Consider the following 20025-nt stretch of genomic DNA (forward strand, 5'->3'; position numbering starts at 1 on the left):
GTCATACAGCAGGTGGTAGTGTCATAATGGTCTGGAAGACTCAGAGAGTAAGTGTGTGTCATACAGCAGGTGGTAGTGTCATAATGGTCTGGAAGACTCAGAGAGTAAGTGTGTGTCATACAGCAGGTGGTAGTGTCATAATGTTCCGATGAAGACCTTTAAAACTGACAGCATGTGTGTCCAACAGCAGGTGGTAGTGTCATAATGTTCTGAAAAAGCCTCTCGAATCTGAGAGAAAGTGTATGTCCAACAGCAGGTGTTTGTGTCATAATGTTCTGGAAGAGACTCACGAATCAGAGAGTAAGTGTGTGTCCAACAGCAGGTGTTAGTGTCATATTGTTCTGGAAGAGACTCACGAATCAGAGAGGAAGTGTGTGTCCAACAGCAGGTGTTAGTGTCATATTGTTCTGGAAGAGACTCACGAATCAGAGAGTAAGTGTGTGTCCAACAGCAGGTGTTAGTGTCATATTGTTCTGGAAGAGACTCACGAATCAGAGAGGAAGTGTGTGTCCAACAGCAGGTGTTAGTGTCATATTGTTCTGGAAGAGACTCACGAATCAGAGAGTAAGTGTGTATCCAACAGCAGGTGTTTGTGTCATAATGTTCTTGATGAGAATCAGAGAGTAAGTGTGTGTCCAACAGCAGGTGTTTGTGTCATAATGTTCTTGATGAGAATCAGAGAGGAAGTGTGTGCCATACAGCAGGTGTGTGTGTCATAATGTTCTTGATGAGAATCAGAGAGTAAGTGTGTGTCCAACAGCAGGTGTTTGTGTCATAATGTTCTTGATGAGAATCAGAGAGTAAGTGTGTGTCCAACAGCAGGTGTTTGTGTCATAATGTTCTTGATGAGAATCAGAGAGTAAGTGTGTGTCCAACAGCAGGTGTTTGTGTCATAATGTTCTGGAAGAGACTCACGAATCAGAGAGTAAGTGTGTGTCCAACAGCAGGTGTTAGTGTCATATTGTTCTGGAAGAGACTCACGAATCAGAGAGGAAGTGTGTGTCCAACAGCAGGTGTTAGTGTCATATTGTTCTGGAAGAGACTCACGAATCAGAGAGTAAGTGTGTGTCCAACAGCAGGTGTTAGTGTCATATTGTTCTGGAAGAGACTCACGAATCAGAGAGGAAGTGTGTGTCCAACAGCAGGTGTTAGTGTCATATTGTTCTGGAAGAGACTCACGAATCAGAGAGTAAGTGTGTATCCAACAGCAGGTGTTTGTGTCATAATGTTCTTGATGAGAATCAGAGAGTAAGTGTGTGTCCAACAGCAGGTGTTTGTGTCATAATGTTCTTGATGAGAATCAAAGAGTAAGTGTGTGTCCAACAGCAGGTGTGTGTGTCATAATGTTCTGGATGAGAATCAAAGAGTAAGTGTGTGTCCAACAGCAGGTGTTTGTGTCATAATGTTCTTGATGAGAATCAAAGAGTAAGTGTGTGTCCAACAGCAGGTGTTTGTGTCATAATGTTCTTGATGAGAATCAGAGAGGAAGTGTGTGTCCAACAGCAGGTATTTGTGTCATAATGTTCTTGATGAGAATCAGAGAGTAAGTGTGTGTCATACAGCATGTGTTTGTGTCATAATGTTCTTGATGAGAATCAGAGAGTAAGTGTGTGTCATACAGCAGGTGTTTGTGTCATAATGTTCTTGATGAGAATCAGAGAGGAAGTGTGTGTCATACAGCAGGTGTTTGTGTCATAATGTTCTTGATGAGAATCAGAGAGTAAGTGTGTGTCATACAGCAGGTGTTTGTGTCATAATGTTCTTGATGAGAATCAGAGAGTAAGTGTGTGTCATACAGCAGGTGTTTGTGTCATAATGTTCTTGATGAGAATCAGAGAGTAAGTGTGTGTCATACAGCAGGTGTTTGTGTCATAATGTTCTTGATGAGAATCAGAGAGTAAGTGTGTGTCATACAGCAGGTGTTTGTGTCATAATGTTCTTGATGAGAATCAGAGAGTAAGTGTGTGTCATACAGCAGGTGTTTGTGTCATAATGTTCTTGATGAGAATCAGAGAGTAAGTGTGTGTCATACAGCAGGTGTTTGTGTCATAATGTTCTTGATGAGAATCAGAGAGGAAGTGTGTGCCATACAGCATGCGTTCTGGCACTGTCTCCAGATAAAGAAATCAATAATATGAAACTCTGGTTGAGGTTGGGCAATATGTAGTAGGCGATAGTTACGTAGTAACGAAATGTAGAATGTCACAAGTACGTAATAAGTGCGTATTCGTAATCGTGGTTGATGTTGACAAACCATGTTCTACTCACAATACCACGATGATGTTCAGGTGGTAATGTATGTCTTCGTGTTGTGTCGACACTATGAAACCTGATGTATTAGTTTACATTAACAGTAAAAAGTATCTCATCATCGACAAAACCTTTCACATAAACAATAGATAGAGTGCAACCCAAATACCCGCTTTCCTTACACTCGTATATCGCCATGATAATAATAGCTTTAAAGTGCTTCTCAAATTTATTGATCTGAGTAAATGCAGATAGTATATTTGCATGTATGCGTTTACGAAAAGCAAATCCGCTTTAATTTAAGACGAAAAAAACACCGTTGCCTGGCGGTGACGTAAACACGGACAACTACATGGTAACAAGAGGAAAATCACGTATATTGAACTTCTTGCCTTGCAAAACGTGGTTTAAACATAAACGCCTTCTTGTTAATGTCACACTTCTTCGATCCGTCGTGCATTACAGATTTTTACGTTTACATAAAAGTCCCATTTTACCGTCCATGCAAGTCTGCTGTTTACTCTCAAACCGCTAGAAGTACGGAAGAAACATCAATAAAGTCGGTATCGATTCAATAGCTCCAGAATCAATATGATAAAACTATAATACAAATTGCCCTGGAACAACAAACGACGACAGCTTAACCCCATCTGACCCAAAGATGCTCAGCGGTATATCATAACCATACATTTGAATGGCTCTAACGCAATAAGTGTAAAAATATTTTTTCGTTTCTATGGTAACCCTATAGTTCATTTGGTATATATCTAACATCATAAGGGAAGACGGCTGTTAGGTGTCGAGAAATTTCCTGTTTGTATAAACATGTTATATTTACGGGATCGGCGGTGAAGCTTCCATGAAAGCGTAATTACTTATTAAATCAGTTGTATCAGAAGCGCTTTATGGATTATGCAGGTGACACGCTATGATGAATCATAACGGTAACGCCGAAGGGTTCAATACATTGACAAATGTAAAGACAATTGGAAGTTAAACCAACATGTTACATTTCATGGTATCAAAATGTCAGCGTTGGCGTTAGGACGCTGCATCACATCGGCAAATGCCAGATAGTGAACATTCGGGGCTACTTGTATTAGTCCGGACAAATGCAGGGTTTATAATTCTAGCATTCGAGATACAATGCCGCGGTTTAATGGATTCCCACTCAGACACACTATATTGCTTTTGAGTGGGCGGTCGGGTAGCCTAGTGGTTAAAGCGTTCTCTCGTCACGCCGAAGACCCGGGTTCGATTCCGACATGGGTGCAATGTGTGAAGCCCATTTCTGGTGTCCCCCGCCGTGATATTGCTGGAATATTGCTAAAAGCGGTGTAAAACCATACTCACTCACTCACTCACCAATATTTCCTTTGAGCCGACCAATCCTTGTTTTATTCCCTGAATGCCGAGCGCCAGACAGGGTTACAAGTACCATCTGTTAACGTCTTTTGGTGTGCTGCGCCGGAGATCGGACCATCGATCTCACATCTCCGGGCAGAACGCTTATCCATTACACTACGGAGGCGGTCACCGTCAAGACAGTAATGATATCAAACGTATTAAAAGTCAGTACACCAGTTATGTCGTCAGATTACAACATACACAGGGGTCAGTTGGATTGATTGACCACCCCAGAGTCAAAAGCAGAATAGATCCATAACCAGCCAATTGAGTTTGGTCTAAACGCTGCTTTAAACAGTATTTCAGTTATATATGAGACAGAGATAGACAGACAGACAGACGGACCGTAAAACCGTAAACAATTACAATAAAATATATATCAAGTAGGAAAATACAAATTGGCAGCACGTTGTTTTAGATATTATGGCAGGTGTGGGCAGTTAAAAAGAACAGTCCAGGGTATGCCAGTATAAAACGAACCTTATTTTGATCGTAAAAGGACATGAAGCCTTTTTCAAATTGGGTACACTTGTTTAAAAGGTTAAAACGTTCGACGTGATATAATGGACATTGCAGTAAAACGTGTCTTTCATCTTCAATAAAATCTTTACAATAGAAACAAATTCTTTCTGATAAAAGACACCCAAAATATATCTCCCAGTTTCAACACTTAGGAGCTACATCACAGCTAAAAAGAACCAGTGCCCTTCTATATTGCGAGGCATGCTGCAATTTACATACAATTCACAACCAAATTCATATTTAAAGGTGGATTAAGTTCTTAGTTTATTACCACCTCTTCCGGTTTTAATGCCTGCTTGCGACACTCCATGTTTCCGTTTATGTACATAATCGTTAAAAATAGCATCGGTAATTTGTGAAAAAACAGCATAAAGGATATGATAATCAACGTTTATGTTATTTAAATGAGCTAAATTAGAATCACAAAGTTCGACATCAACTCTTAAGGGGACGCTTTTTCTTCATTGCTAAATCATAACTCCAAATAAAAAAAATTGGCAGTTGCTCTATTACCATCTAATTTACATAAGCGTCTATAAAGTTTTTGACACACTTCTTCACTGATTAACACCAGAAGTCGACCAACCCATATCCCCGATCAGCCATTATTCGGTGCATACTTGCGTAAGCCTTAAAAGAATATTCAACAGTAGCCCATACCATAGAATGATGCAACTAAGAGTAGGTTAGATATTTACCACGATGTAGGAGTCCATGGCCACGGGTATTTAGGCCCCTACAAGGACGAATATAGTTTTCTAAACAACAACCAGCAGATACTGGCACGGCTAAATTACGCTCAGAAAGTTGCGACCCCCAACTAACCACGATCCTTGGTTTAATAAGCACCGTCTTCGTTGGTTGTTCGTGATGTGAAAGGAAACAGATTCGAAAATATGATATTTTGTAACCTATACTGCCTATTCAAAATCAAATGCACAGTGTAGATTTAAATTAAATTTAGAATGACAAACGTCCTCCCAATTGATTACATATTTTGACACATGCATTTAAGAAGGAAAATCTTCTGTAGATACATCTCAAGTGAATTATTTCCTTGGAACCTTGAATTTTTTGTCAATTGATTACATAATCTAGGATTGTTATCGACGATCCGAGTGGTGATATCGATTAATTCAACATTAGAGAAATGTTCCCGTAGAATACGGAATGTACGTTGTGAGCTTTCTGAAACTTTAATATCAGTGGAAAACAACCATCACACAACAACATGTTAATATTAATAATTAGTGTGTGTGTGTGTGTGTGTGTGTGTGTGTGTGTGTGTGTGTGTGTGTGTGTGTGTGTGTGTGTGTGTGTGTGTGTGTGTGATTCGTAAAAGCAACATGACTATTATGTTATCAGCTGCCTTGATCATTCAGTCGCACGTTAATCCAGCCTTCTGATACACGCGATATATACTAGCGGTAAAAAGTTCCTGTGCATCACCGATATAATAAATGCAGAACACATATTGATTGCTGTTAGATATGAATTCATCATGACAGTGTCAACACATCCTCTGTAAACGTCATCTCAGGTTGTTAATTGTCAGTTGGCAGTTCACAATTCAGTGTCGGTGTATGACCACCACTAGCCGTGACTCCAGTTTGACAAGGGCGCCTCATTGGCAATACAAGACGGCGGAGAGGAGCATGTTGCATTTCATTGCAGACCTTGACCAAGGCATGCAGCAGATGGGTCAACGTCACTGGTTGGTTTGAACGGGTCGAAGGGCGACAGATCTGGTTTCAACAGCAGGCCAAGGGATGTTTTGTTGTCCACTGTAGTCTATGACCATGTGTACAGGGTGTCGAAGTGACGTTACTCGATGACGTCCAGTACGTGGTCGTTCCTTGGTGTTGCTCGTCCGTTGGTACCGACCCCATGTGACTGTTTGGTGTTATGCTGAACCCCAACACGCCAAGCAATAATGTGTTGTGCAATTCCGATTTCAAACATTCCAATCCCACGTCATTTTCAGAAGGGCTTGGAATAACGTTTGCGAACTTTGGCCGTCTGTAAAGTGGTGTTTCACAGTGAAAACATTTTAATGATTTACTCTGAGATGGAAATTGACTGGGTTATCCTGTCTCAAAAGGTCTGTTACAACACATGCTTGTTGGCGTGCATTATCATTCTGTAACGTGACGTAACGTCTGGGAATTTGCACAAAGTGTAGAACATGATATCGAACGATGTCGCCCCGGTAGTGTACGCCTTTCAAATTGTCATTAGCAATGATGTATTATGATGGCACTCCATACAATAACACTTCCAACCGTTTAAACGTTTATCCTGGACGCCGTTATACCCGACCATCAGAACTCTTCAGATGCATCCTGGACTAGACTGTCAACAGTATTCCTGTTCTAGTCTTGTCTTCTGAACCTCACACGCTGTCTACACCAAGCTAGGCGTGCCTGGCAGTGATGTGAAAACAAAATGTGGCGTATCTCAGGACGTCGGGGCCGGATGTTGTGCCCCCTCAAACAGTTATGTTCGGTTCTGCTACTAATTGGTCTCAATCCAGGAATTGTCCGAGAAGTTGAATTGGCAATTTAGTATCGATTTCATAGATGCACCAACCGAATATGCGTGTCTTGTTGTCGTGACGTGACGTGACGTGACGTGACGTGACGTGACGTGGACGACCGGCCCGTGGCACGTCATGAGTTGCTCTGCTGTAGATAACGTCTTCAAAGAGATGATAATGCGTTTCGATGAACATTAAGGTGCCGGGCAACTCGTTTGCACCGTTGCGTCTGCAGCATACCCACGGCGCGTAGACGGTGATTTTCAGGAAGCCGTAACTTTGCGTAAACGGTATTTACGATTAAACAAAAGTGTTTCTTGTGCACTCGATAGTTGAACAAGCATTGTGTGGTGTTCACATTACAAAAAAACTCGTGTGTGACTATCATCCTCCCAGAAAACACGCAAAACATCCAAATTGTCCGCAGTCCGCAATGATGAATGACGACCCTAAAGCCGAGGAACCTAAAGTCTTCATGAAGATGTATTGACATATGTATTACATTCATTAATTTCAAAATAATTTTTATCGACCTTTATATGAGGCACATTTATTTATTTCCATTAATGTCGTGTTCTCATCATTACGATACAAACTTTATGGGGAAGCTGAGGACCTGGTGTCCATATTAACATATGAACATTCCTCTTATTTGTACCTGTAGAGTGATACAAATTCATTATGTTTCTCCTTGAAACGTCTGCTACTACTTAGAGGGCCTCCGTTTTCAAGTAGTATTACTTTCTTCATGTTGACTTTCATTCTTGTCCTAGCACACAAATAGTGATTTATTTAAACGTTGAAGTGGGGAGTATGACACAGCAGTACATCTTCATAAAAAATTATAGAACAAAAACCTCTTTATATAACTCACCGGGCGTTCTTCACACACTGATTTGACTCGTCGTCATGCAACTGGAATACATCACTTACGCAGTTGAAACTATACTATCTTATCTTGAGGTGAACAGTAAAATTACTCAAGCCTAGTAAATATAAAAATCTAAGTATTAGATGTTATTTAACCATCCAATATAACCAATACAATCGATGCATTACTCTACTTCCATATTGGCCAGGGATATGACGATGGTCTGCGTTTGGTTGTTGTGTTTTTAGCATATGTTTTAAGTAGGTGTAAATATTATGCCATCCAAATGTTTTTGACGGAATTCTTTTAAATCATTATATTATATATTGAAACATCTTTTTTAATTCGCGATATTGCTGAAACAATGCTGATGTGTAACTTTGAACTCGACATTAAAAGCTATTCCATTTATTCGCAATCGTGATATACAAAGTGCATTTCAACATGTCAAATAATACGATGACTATAAATATTTGAACTCCGATGCAGTCCGATGATATCACTGACGTATGTTTGCACACGAAATATAAATGTGAGACTGACTACTGACAATATTTGTTTATCTGTAACACGTCTATTCAGGTCCCGTCTTTCTAACCTGTAACACAGCTAACTTCTGACGCAGGTACAAAATGTTATTTCATTCTTCAGTACAGAAGTACAATATCCTTTCTATTTGCAGATGGCGAGACAAAATGAGAAACAATGGGAGAATTGGCCATCAATCAGACGTGTTGTCACAAGTACGTCCATCGCACCAGACGACACAGAGTAACCTATTTCACCAAACGTGGAATCGACATTCTTGATGCAGACAAGGGATGCTGATGTTTCTATCGGCTTCTGTAATTGGCATGTTCTTTTCATTGCCAATTTACATCGGTCAACCGTTGTGCTATCAATTACTCACCACGTTTAGCCATTGATCGTTTTGTGTCATCTCTTGCGGACAATGAGATTGAGTTATTTGACGGGTTATTTCCGACACAGATGTATTGAACAATTACCAAACCCCTGACAGTGAATAATTGCAATAGATTCCACTAAACAAACACATTGTGCAATTGAAATGCTGATAATATTGATGGTGTATTGACGTCGTTATATGACTATGTTTTATATAATAACATGTGATAGAAAAGATTACATGTCACATCGTATACCTACGATGGCGATGTCACATGAACTATTCAAATATGTTTTCGTTCAACAAAAACAATTGCCAAACATATCCAAAATCGTCTTTGAAATAAGAAAAGTCCATTAATTTGACTACCAAAAATGGCCATTATGCTTTCGAGCATGTATTCATGAAAAATATTGGTTATTTCCCTCAATGTTTGCACTAAAACTCATATCTAATGATACACAGCGTGTCTAATGTCACGGTCACTCATCCCACTTCACCCTGCTATTCCAACGCATGACTGCAAACCTTTCGTACATAATTATACATGTGTAAATACGGTATATTTACATACAAGGTTATTAATTAATGTTATAGATTAGGCAAACATTTGATGGCACTCCGTTCAAACGACAATTGATATACGTTATTACGCAGTGAATTTACTGATGGTACAGTGAGTACCGTATTGCCTCTGATATACGCTTCCTGTTGTATCTTTCGGACATTATAATGATAAGGCTCTTATTGGAGAGCAATGTCTTCACGTTTTCTCGCTGAAGAAATCAGTTCACAAGCTTGAGGCTTAAGAAAGTTTAAATACACAGCGTTTGTTAAAAATCTTGTCCCTTTTCTTCCATTATCTGATGTCTATAGGATCTCCCGTGTCTCTATTGGAGCTCCGTCGTCTGTTGGTGTTCTGACATTTATTGAAGCTACGTCTTGCATTGAATCTCTGGTGTCTATATGAGGCAATACGATATGTTTGGGGTCAGAACACACCACCGTTATTGGTTACACAGAGTAATTACGGCTACTGCACAACCGAGCATGTGTAAATAGTAATTAATCATTTGTATTGTGTGCTATGATTGACACCATCCCACTGACTGATATGTACATACACCGAGGGACAGTTCCAGCTACAGTAAGTTGTAATGTAGTGACCTATTGTTGAAATTGATTACTTAATTATGGAAGTTCTTCGCTCATGATCAGTTCAGGGATGGTCTTGCATCGTGCAATTATGTTTACTTTAACAGTATGATTATCAAATCTGACAACTGTAGTTATTATGGATTAAATATACATTCATTTTGATAACGTGAAGTTTAAAACTGAGAGCATAAATCCCTTACCTTCAGGGTTCGAATCGGATACTCACAGGAGCAATGCTACTATGTACCAGGCCGTACACACGGCTTTACCAGAGCGGTAGCCAACTGCCACCTCATGTCGGGATTTATTCCGACAGTGAAAATGACCGCCGTATTATGACCGTAATACTGTTAAAAGCGGCGTTAAACTACATACCACAACATACATACATATCAAAGTTATGAGTTTCACATAGTTATCAGTTTCGACACACACACACACACACACACACACACACACACACACACACACACACACACACACACACACACACACACACACACACACACACATTCACGGTTTTCATTGCTGGAACGTATGGCATATCGTAAGGAAATATATCGCACATAAACCCATACTCCCTCAAACACATACACAGCAGGTTGGAAATGCATCTTTATCTTCTTTTATGGCTAAGGATAAACTCAAATAGAAAAACAACATTTGCAATATCGCCCGTCTTTTCTCACCACATACGTTAATTAAAAAAAACGTATTTAAAGTCAGATTAGATATTTCAAATATCTACTTGCAAGCATTACATTACTTTGTGTGACAAGATGAAGGATGTATATTCATAGTGTACATACATGTATGATGAATGCAATTTTGAAGTTTGCAATTTACCAATCACCGCTTTATTACATTTTTTATCATCATGTAATAACCGCGTACATTTTCATTATGCAACGTTTGTCATCGATGTCGATGTTCACAACCATCGGTTACAACTTTGTCCCAACAGAATCCTGACAAGATTTATTGTCGATTTTGCTTCAATACATGTTCCTATATCATCGTTTGAAGCATGTATTGCTCGAGGCTTAAATGCATCTGGCACCGCTTACTGTAAAGTTTCATTATACATTTTGTTATAAAGATCGTATCCTTTCATAATGACAAAAACACTTTTATTTTTGTTTACAAAGTGACATACTTACATTGAAATACAGAAATCAAGATTGTTTACTTAACGCCATATTTTGTAACTGATTCTTGGCACTAGCTGTTTGACGATGCTTCCCATTGCTCCCTCTGCCTCTTGTGTCATTTGACATGACTCAGTACCCGAGGCCATCTGGAAGGCCATTCAGTGTTCTTGTACTGCCAAGGGGTTCTTGCTGTATTTTGTACATGTATCATATAAGATCAATGTCATGCACATACTTAAAATGACGCATTAACGTTCGTGAAAGATGAACATTAAGAAGGCGTTATGCTGTATCTTTTCCCAGGTGTATAAATGCTGGTTCCTAGGACAGTGTTACATTAAACTGTAAGCTCAGCTTAGATGTCATGCAAGCTGGCCAAAGGACTGAACCAAAGGTTATAGACATCACTTTTACAATCCGCCTCCACTGTTTATATCGTGCAGCCATCTTAAATGCATCAATTAACTTATTCTGTTGATGGGTATGTCAAACGTAATGGAGATTAGTTTTAATATTTTTTTATATTTAAGAGACAACTTCTTTCACTTAAGATCGGGAAAGGTTTTTCATGTGTTAAAATGAAGGAAATTGCATTCATTGCCCCCTGAAAATGTTCTCACCCATTTGAAAGGTTCATGCAGATTTAAGCATGACGTCTTAATTAACTTAGGTACGAAAAACAATGACATTGTGTATCCCTAAATGTCAGGTAAATAACTGCCCGTGCTGATGATGGTGTTAGTATTTTGTTTCTCGACACAGCCTGATACGCCGTTCTTGGAGAAGGCACGTCATACAGTGACGCAGGTACTGTTTGTCTCCTGAACCAAAGATCTACACTATGTCCATGTCCCAAAATGTTAGCTAAACTCTTGTTTGATTGTTGCAGGGACGTTTCAAGCCCATGAGATTTTAACATGTGCGCATGCTGTGTTTTCTTACGTGGAGCTCATTGCGCCATATATTTTTCTCATTCACCATTTCAATTGGTATCATCATTTGTAATGCACGTTTTGCACATTCATTGAAAGTTCGTTAACCCGGTCAGTATCACACCAAATGAAATTGTCCGGATGAACAAATGTCCGGATTAACGAGTCAAGTGCACGTACTAATGTCCCTTTGGTTCCCCCTACCTGGGATGTCGAGATGTCTCGATTGTCGACAGTGTTTCACTTTACGATGAGACCGAGAACCGTTATCAGAACGGGGTGGTTTATATGCACTTAAAGGACAATACCACGCACCCATGATTCGTTCATCCGGACCTTTGTTAATCCGGACGATTTAACTCGGAACGGTAACGTCCGGCTTAACAGGGTTTCACTCCATACGATTTTTTCTGACATGATTATCTGCATTGTGAAAGGCAGAATCGAAATGTATCACGGTTAACACCAACAAATTTGCTTATCTGACAATGAAGAAATATAATTATTTAATCTAGTATTATAAAATCAGTTTGCTCTTACCACTCTTTGCGGACTGTGTGCGTGTGTGTACTTGATGACTCAACATCATTTAATAACCCGTTATGAATTTAACGCAACGCAGTGGTGTTATCTGCTATTTAGGGCCACGGCAATCTGATTACCTGGTCTCTGAAATGTCTCAATCCTTAGAGCACAGCCATAGGCTTTGGTCCGAATGGAGTTCGTCATTCGAGTCACATGTAGTACCGTTATACCCTGATAATTCACTTCAACCAATGCACTTTGTACAAGACTGACGTTCAGTGCATATACGTCAATATTTACACAGACGCTGGGATGTGGGTCCGTGGACGTTCAGTGGAAAGTGAAAAGTTTGCACAAACTGTTCCCTGTTCGTGGCTGTACCCTAAGACAGAGAGAGGATGAGTCACAGTCCTTTATCGGGATTAAAAGCAACGCTTGCGAGATCAATGGGGCTCTGTTTCGCCTTGTTGATAGTTACCCACATATCCTTCATATCCCAATATAGTTCTGCCACACGTCCTCTATCGAATACCTGGTGTTAAGTGACGAAGAGAATAGCAAACGAGACACGAGGACTGTGTGATCATCTGTTTCGAAAGGCACAGACACGAGACATCATAGGCTGCAGAGTTTAGAGATGTTATCATGTCTGGTACATGTTATTTTATAAAGGAAAATGTATGAAATGATAAACCTTAACTGAGGTCAGCCTTTCATTGTGATGACGTAATGTTACAGTTATATGCATGTAACTTCATGAACAGTTGATCGCTCATTCTAAACGATGCCATATTTCTTTAGCTGAGCAATCAGCTTTGATTATGCTAAAGTGTAATACATGAAAATATCGGGTGTAATGGTTGGTATGTTATGACAAATTAAAGCAAGTCCAAGTAACACAAGTTAATGTAACGTGTGAAAGCTAACGACATGATAATGTAAAGGGGTTCGGAAACGACATGTTCATATAACGGGTTGCAGGAAACAACATGTATATGTAACGGCATGCAGGAATCGATATGTATATGTAACGGGTTGTAGGAAACGATATGTATATGTAACGGCTTGCAGGAATCGATATGTATATGTAACGGCTTGCAGGAATCGATATGTATATGTAACGGCTTGCATGAATCGATATGTATATGTAACGGCTTTCGGGAATCGATATGTATATGTAACGGGTTACAAGAAATGACATTTTTATGTAACGGATTCTAGGAAACGACATTTTTATGTAACGGGTTACAGGAATCGACATGTATATTTAACGGGTTACAAGAAATGACATTTTTATGTAATGGGTTACAGAAACGATATGTAAATGTAACGGTTACAGGAAACGACATGTTTAAGTGACGGGTTACAGGAAACGACATGTTTAAGTGACGGGTTACAGGAAACGACATGATTAAGTGACGGGTTACAGGAAACGACATGTTTATGTAACGGGTTACAGGAAACGACATGTTTATGTAACGGGTTACAGGAAACGACATGTTTAAGTGACGGGTTACAGGAAACGACATGATTAAGTGACGGGTTACAGGAAACGACATGTTTAAGTGACGGGTTACAGGAAACGACATGTTAAATAGTACGTAAAAGGTGACAGGTAACAACAGTTCTGTCTGTTTTCGCTCCCTAAGGACTCCTTGTGTCAGTGAGTGACACCGGTAGTAAAGTCACACACAGCCAGCACTCGCATATAAAGAGGAGAAAGAAATACACTTACGTGTTATAATCCAAATGTCCAAAGGTTGTCCTTATATTCAGAATTTGATGAGTATCATTAAAACCATTCCGTCCAAGACATGTACTGCTGTTGAATAAAGACATGTTATCATCTTGTTGCAGACGTGTGTTATCTAGTCAATGCATGGGCATCAGTGCAGATCACCTTTTGGAGGTAACAACAATAACGTGCCATTTTACCATTCTCCCGTCGTGAGGGTCTTCGTTTCTCGTGATGCCTTTGCAAGCAGAACAGGATATGCTGTAAAATATGCCACGGGCATATCGAAAGAACATCCCTGGGATAAGTAGCGTTCTATAGAATGTACAGGGATGTCAAGATTAAACATTGAAAGATAACAATCATCCGTATTTTTGAACTTTTATGTAACTTCATTTACCATTGAGTGAGTGAGTGTGTGAGTTTGTTGTGTCTTAACGTCGGTTTTAACAGTATTCGATCCATATCACGAAGAGTCAACATAATGTGGGAGGAAAGCCCGAAGTGATTCAGGTCTTAGACTTTTACAACTTCGGTGAAACCCACGAGCACGGGTATGGTGCTGACAAACCTAGAAACATAATCGGGGAGAACCGGGTTTCGAACCCACAATCATAGGTTTCTGGCGTGCCCAAGGGACGCAACTATGCACAGCGAATTGCAGCGCCTTAGAAGACTGGGCCACCCGCGGCCCCTGGTGAAAGCAACATGTGATTTGCGTTTGTCCTAGTCAGTCTTTGACTCTGCTATGGCTGCACTCTCGACTCGACTTTAGATCCGCCAGGCAGTGAATCAGCCATGGTAACTTTCTGTATATTCGTTTGTAGGTTCTCACTGCCTCACTCGTGTCAACAACACTGGCAAACAGTATAACTGTTACATTTCACAGCTACCCAATAAAGTTTAATCTCATTCAAGATTGGGATAATGGCGTCGTAAAATATAAATCCGATATTTAAATCCTTCCACGTATTGCATTAAAGGTGTCGAGTAAGAATGAGTGTGGTGTAGACGGCGCAAGCCCGGGGAAGGTAGTTAGGTCATTTTCCAGGCACACATTGACAATGATGTAGTGCACACTGTAGGTACAGGTTACATAAAAGATGTTACAGGGTACATGCAATAAGTACAGGATACAGGGTACATGGTACAGTTTACAAAGGATCATAATACTACATTGCATGTGTATACGGTGCGAGATACAGGGTGACCGGCCAACGGTATTGTGAATAGGGCGCATGATATTGGGGATAGAGTGTATGGTATCGGGAACAGGGTGCATGGTATCGGGAACAGAGTATTTAGAGCACGGTATTGAGAACATGGTGGCTAGTAATGGAAATAGGGTGCATGTTATTGAGAATATGGTATATGGTAAATGGTGTATTGACAATGGCATTGGTAAAGGTACAAAATATATAGCTAATGGAGTTGGTGACAGAGAGAGACAAAACTAACAATCAGTTAAGTGTTATCACAGCGTGTCTTTATTCGCTGCACGCGGTTTCCAAACTTTACACGCTAATCCTGCACGAGACAAATGACACTATGGATCTATGACGTCACATGTGATGCATTCATGAGCGTCGGTTCACACACCATAACAGAATGTTCATTTGTGCATCGAACCAATCTCAAATATCTTGAATCTGAGAAATTCTTCACATATTCACCAACACGTATGGTATTCGGGTTTCTTTTGTCGGTGAGTATATGTACAGATTAAACAATTTCTATGTTTTCCTGTACACATTTTTCAACGTTACCACACAAGGCTGTTTTTTTTCAAAAATACCATAGCCATTTGTAAAATAAAACATATGGTTTCTCATAATGGCTTAAGTTGAATCTATTTTCAAAATTGATATCGAATAAAAATGTATGTCCTTATTTCGACGTGATCGTGTCTGTAAAACTACTTGAAGATGGCATTGATTTAATATCTTCTTCTGGTAAAGATCTACAGTACTAGATAGGAACGATTTTACATTGAAAGTTGTCATTTCTTTAACAGGTTTAAATTCTAAAAAGATTCTTTAATTATTACCCACCGTAACATAACCAGAAAGAATATTACACAAATAAGTTGGAGCTTTACCTTCACCTGTCTCCTGTCACCAAACTGGACAGAATTAGTTTCAGCATACAATTCACGAGCAGAGGGGAGGTGGGGAAGCAATCCAAGGTATTTGTTAACAGCTCTTCATCATTTACATTGCCAACCCTGGGGTCAAATATGGAAAATTAGTATTTAAAAAAGAAGTATTAGACAAAAGTCTACATAGAGCGCTACTCCAAAGCCCTAGCGTATGGATTGGCTTGTGCCTCAAGACTCCTCATCACCAAAATGATGTAGTGTGCACCCTGACATACACATAGGAATCAAGACACTACCTCACCATTCATCCTCAGTTATCCAGTATATAACATCGCAGTTCCACATGTATTATGTTAAATGTCTTGGATCCACTGGAAAGCACAGCCTCTTTTGAATCGTACTTGAAGGACACCCCGCTAAAATAGCCATCAAAACAAATTACACTCATGACAGAGAGAATTCCTGCTTAAGATAGAGCTAAGAGAGAATAAGACGTCAGTTCTGAAACGAAGCGGTCAAGTGTATTTATCATAATAGAATTTGAGATAAAATACCCTTGCTAAATTAAGATGCTTAACAATTTGCTATCTGCATATAACTGGTCAACAATGAGAGGTCTGCATTTGCAAATCATTTAACATCCTAAATTACATCTTTTTATTACTAAGTGTCTTAATTATCTTCTTTACAGATATATTTGTATCGTTCCTTAACAGGTATATAAAACAAAAATTCCCTTGTTGTTTTTCTTGTTTTCACTCACCAAAAGTAACACCTTTTAATGAATTTCTCGGCGACTGGTTTATTCTGACATTTTTGCAGCTGATCTGTTTCGTCTTGCATTTGATCTATAGACCCTGTCTGTAGCGAAACAACTTCCAACGGAAGTCGTTGACGTGCGCGCAGTAAGCCCATTTTTATGTCGTACAAGACCAGGCTGAACGGCTGTTCGATTCATATTAAGGCATATTACACAAATCAAGTGTGATCCTCCATCTTGTGTCTTCAAATCATTACCCGTTCGACCTACCTATGATGCCGTTATATTGACTGAACACATTGGTACGTTTCTTGAAGAGATAACCAGACAGTTGAGTTTTGTCACAAATACTCCTATTTATCTTTTCGTCACATTGGATGTTTTAGGAAGTGGCGCTTCGGGGGATTTTGATGATATATAGGGGGTGAGTTGTGTTCTGGTTAAAAGGTCAAAGTCTATTATATTAGTACCAACACCTCATTAAGCCATGTGGATGTGCGTGAACGTGAGGAGGGAGACTTGATATCGTTAACCTATAATCAGTTTCAACAGTATTAATATTAAGAGACTGACATAAATATTTTATGCGTTTATGGAGGTGGTGACGTTATAAACCACCATAAACGGAATTTTGTTATTGAAGTCAATTCTTGAAAATAAAAACTTCATCAGTAATAACACAGACTGCTTAATTTAATCATCATCATGCAAAAAATCCCAGCAGACATAATTACGAATCAGTGACATCGTTCAACGCAATAATGCAACGCGCCCGCCCGTTCAATAATCAGCCAAAAAGGAAAGAGTGGTCTAATTAAAAAATGGCTTTGCAGCACTTTGCGAGTTGAGAGTCGAAATTGATAGCCAGAGATTTTCGGGAGACCTGTCTACCTGACTACGCAGAGAAGTGAATGACATCAAGTGATTGTTCTCTCCGTTACCATCTCTCAACTTGGTATCATTTTCTGAACTGTGTGCATATTGCTAGGTATGGTGTATTGAGATTATTATCTGCAGATACATCAGTACTTCCTTTTGTTGGAAAAGCACTGAGTTTTCTCTTTGGCACAGAAGCTGAAGACGATATGGAGGTCATACATAAAAATGATCCATGCAGGGAGATATACAATTTACATTTGTTTATTTAAATTATCTTTGTCTGGACAGACTATTTACTACACAAAGTTGATACATGGCCAGACAATTAAAAGGCCATCACGCAGAAACAAGTAAACAACCTGTAAACTCAGGGCCGTCAAGTCAAAAGGGTAAATACCCTTACCCTTCATATACAGAGGTGGTCAGCAGGGAAGGCAGATAACTCGTGGAGAGCAAAGGGAGAACCGGCAGCATATCGCGAGTTGAGAGCCAGAGAACCTCAGGAGATCTGACTCCCTGACTACGTAGAGAAGGAAAGGATATCAAGAACTTGGTAAGTGGCGTTTGATTGTTCTCTCCGTTACCATCTCTCAACTTGGTATTATTTCTGTAATTATGCATATAGCTAGGTTTGGTGTGTTGTGATTACGATCTTTTTGGTTTGGTTTGTTGTTTAACGACGCACTCAGCACTATTCCAGCTATATGACGGCGGTCTATAAATAATCGAGTCTGGACCAGTCAATCCAGTGATTGTCATCATGAGCATCGATCCACGCAATTGGGAAACAATGACATGCATCAACCACGACAACCGTCATATAAGTGAGTGCAGCGTTAAACATGTGCGCCTAATCTCTCTATAATATAATACATGGAAGTATTTTATCCATTCATTTATATGGTGCTTAAGTAACATATTCCCAGTAAGAAACATCATTAGCTCCTGTACTTTGTACAACTGTATAGTATATATAATCAGTGTAGGAGTGATGCCTACTATATCACGGTGCTCGGAAATCGACGCTTTTCCGGTTACGTTCTTGAAAAAATGATGTGTTCATGTTTGCAGTGTGAACAACAAATCTGTCATGAGTCAGACCATAAAAAATTAAAGTAAATCTTTGCTATAACAACTGATTAACTGATTCTATTTCAAAACAAATTTCAAATGCAAAGGTTAGTATGCAATAGTTTATATTAAATATATACACAACAACAAAAGTTCCTGTGACACATATATTTTAGTGTATTTTTCAAACAAGTAAAGTTTGGTTTTCAATATTGTAGTACATGTATGGAATCAAGTCACAAAAATGCAGCTGCTACAGAAAAGCATGCATTCCATGCAAAAGTTGACTTTTATGCAAGCCCCATGCATTTCACTAACCGTGAATGGGTATAGAAACATGTGTGTTGACTTCCATATGTATTGTTTAGCACCTGCTGACAACTCAGAAAAACAACAAAATTACGCAATTATTCAACATGACGAAATGCCACGCCTGTCCGAAAATGAGCGTCTGCGAGGCATTGGTATGCTTGGATAGGATCGCGTCAACGTGATGTTGCAAGACAATTTAACGTCGACAGAAACACCATTTGGTGTTTATGGCAACGTTGGCAACAGACGAATGCCGTCCGAGATCATCCTCGGAGTGGCAGGCCACGCGTAACCAATAATCGACAAGACAACTGGATTCGAACAACACACCTACGAAATAGATTCCAGCCAGCAACAGTGACTGCAAGAAGCATCCCTGGCCGGAAGACCCGCCAGACGTCCCATTTTGACAGGAAACCACCGCCAAGCACGTCTACAGTGCACGTGTTGCAGACAGGGTCTACGCTGGACGGCCATGCAGTGGGGACAAGTTCTATTCACTGACGAGTCTCGTTTTCACCTCAGCCACAGCGATGGACGTCGAGGTGAACGTTACGTCCATCATTGTGTCATGGAAGAAGATCGGTTCGTGGGCGGCAGCGTTATGGTATGTGGGTGGGATTACAGCAAGACAGGGGACCCGTTTGATAGTGGTAGAGGGAAATCTCAATGGGCAGCGCTACCGCGACGAGATCATCGACCCTGTTGTTCTACCGTTTTGGGGTCGTCATGGCCCAGGCATTACCTTTCAACATGACAACGTCCGGCCTCATATTGCTCGACTTCTTCAGAATTCCCTTCAACAAAACAACGTGAATGACATCCCCTGGCCGGCTCGCTCCCCTGATCTCTCACCAATCGAGCACATGTGGGATGAGAGGGATCGGCGCCTTCGACGTCAGCCACGTGTT

The 20025-nt window shown here is 40.0% G+C and overlaps 1 protein-coding gene across 1 annotated transcript in view; it reads left to right on the forward strand.

Annotated features, from left to right (window-relative positions):
• LOC139479005 (potassium voltage-gated channel protein Shaw-like) overlaps nucleotides 1–14062 on the forward strand; it is a 57212-nt gene extending 43150 nt beyond the window's left edge. Inside the window, exon 5 of the mRNA XM_071261735.1 lies at nucleotides 8269–14062. Within this exon, the coding sequence (XP_071117836.1) occupies nucleotides 8269–8285 (17 nt within the window). The 3' untranslated portion in view covers nucleotides 8286–14062. The remainder of the gene's footprint in view (nucleotides 1–8268) is intronic.
• The last annotated feature ends 5963 nt before the right edge of the window (nucleotides 14063–20025 follow it).

Source organism: Haliotis cracherodii, unplaced genomic scaffold (genome assembly GCF_022045235.1).
Source record: "Haliotis cracherodii isolate W230 unplaced genomic scaffold, xgHalCrac1.p SCAF_1, whole genome shotgun sequence".
Lineage (NCBI taxonomy): Eukaryota > Metazoa > Mollusca > Gastropoda > Lepetellida > Haliotidae > Haliotis > Haliotis cracherodii.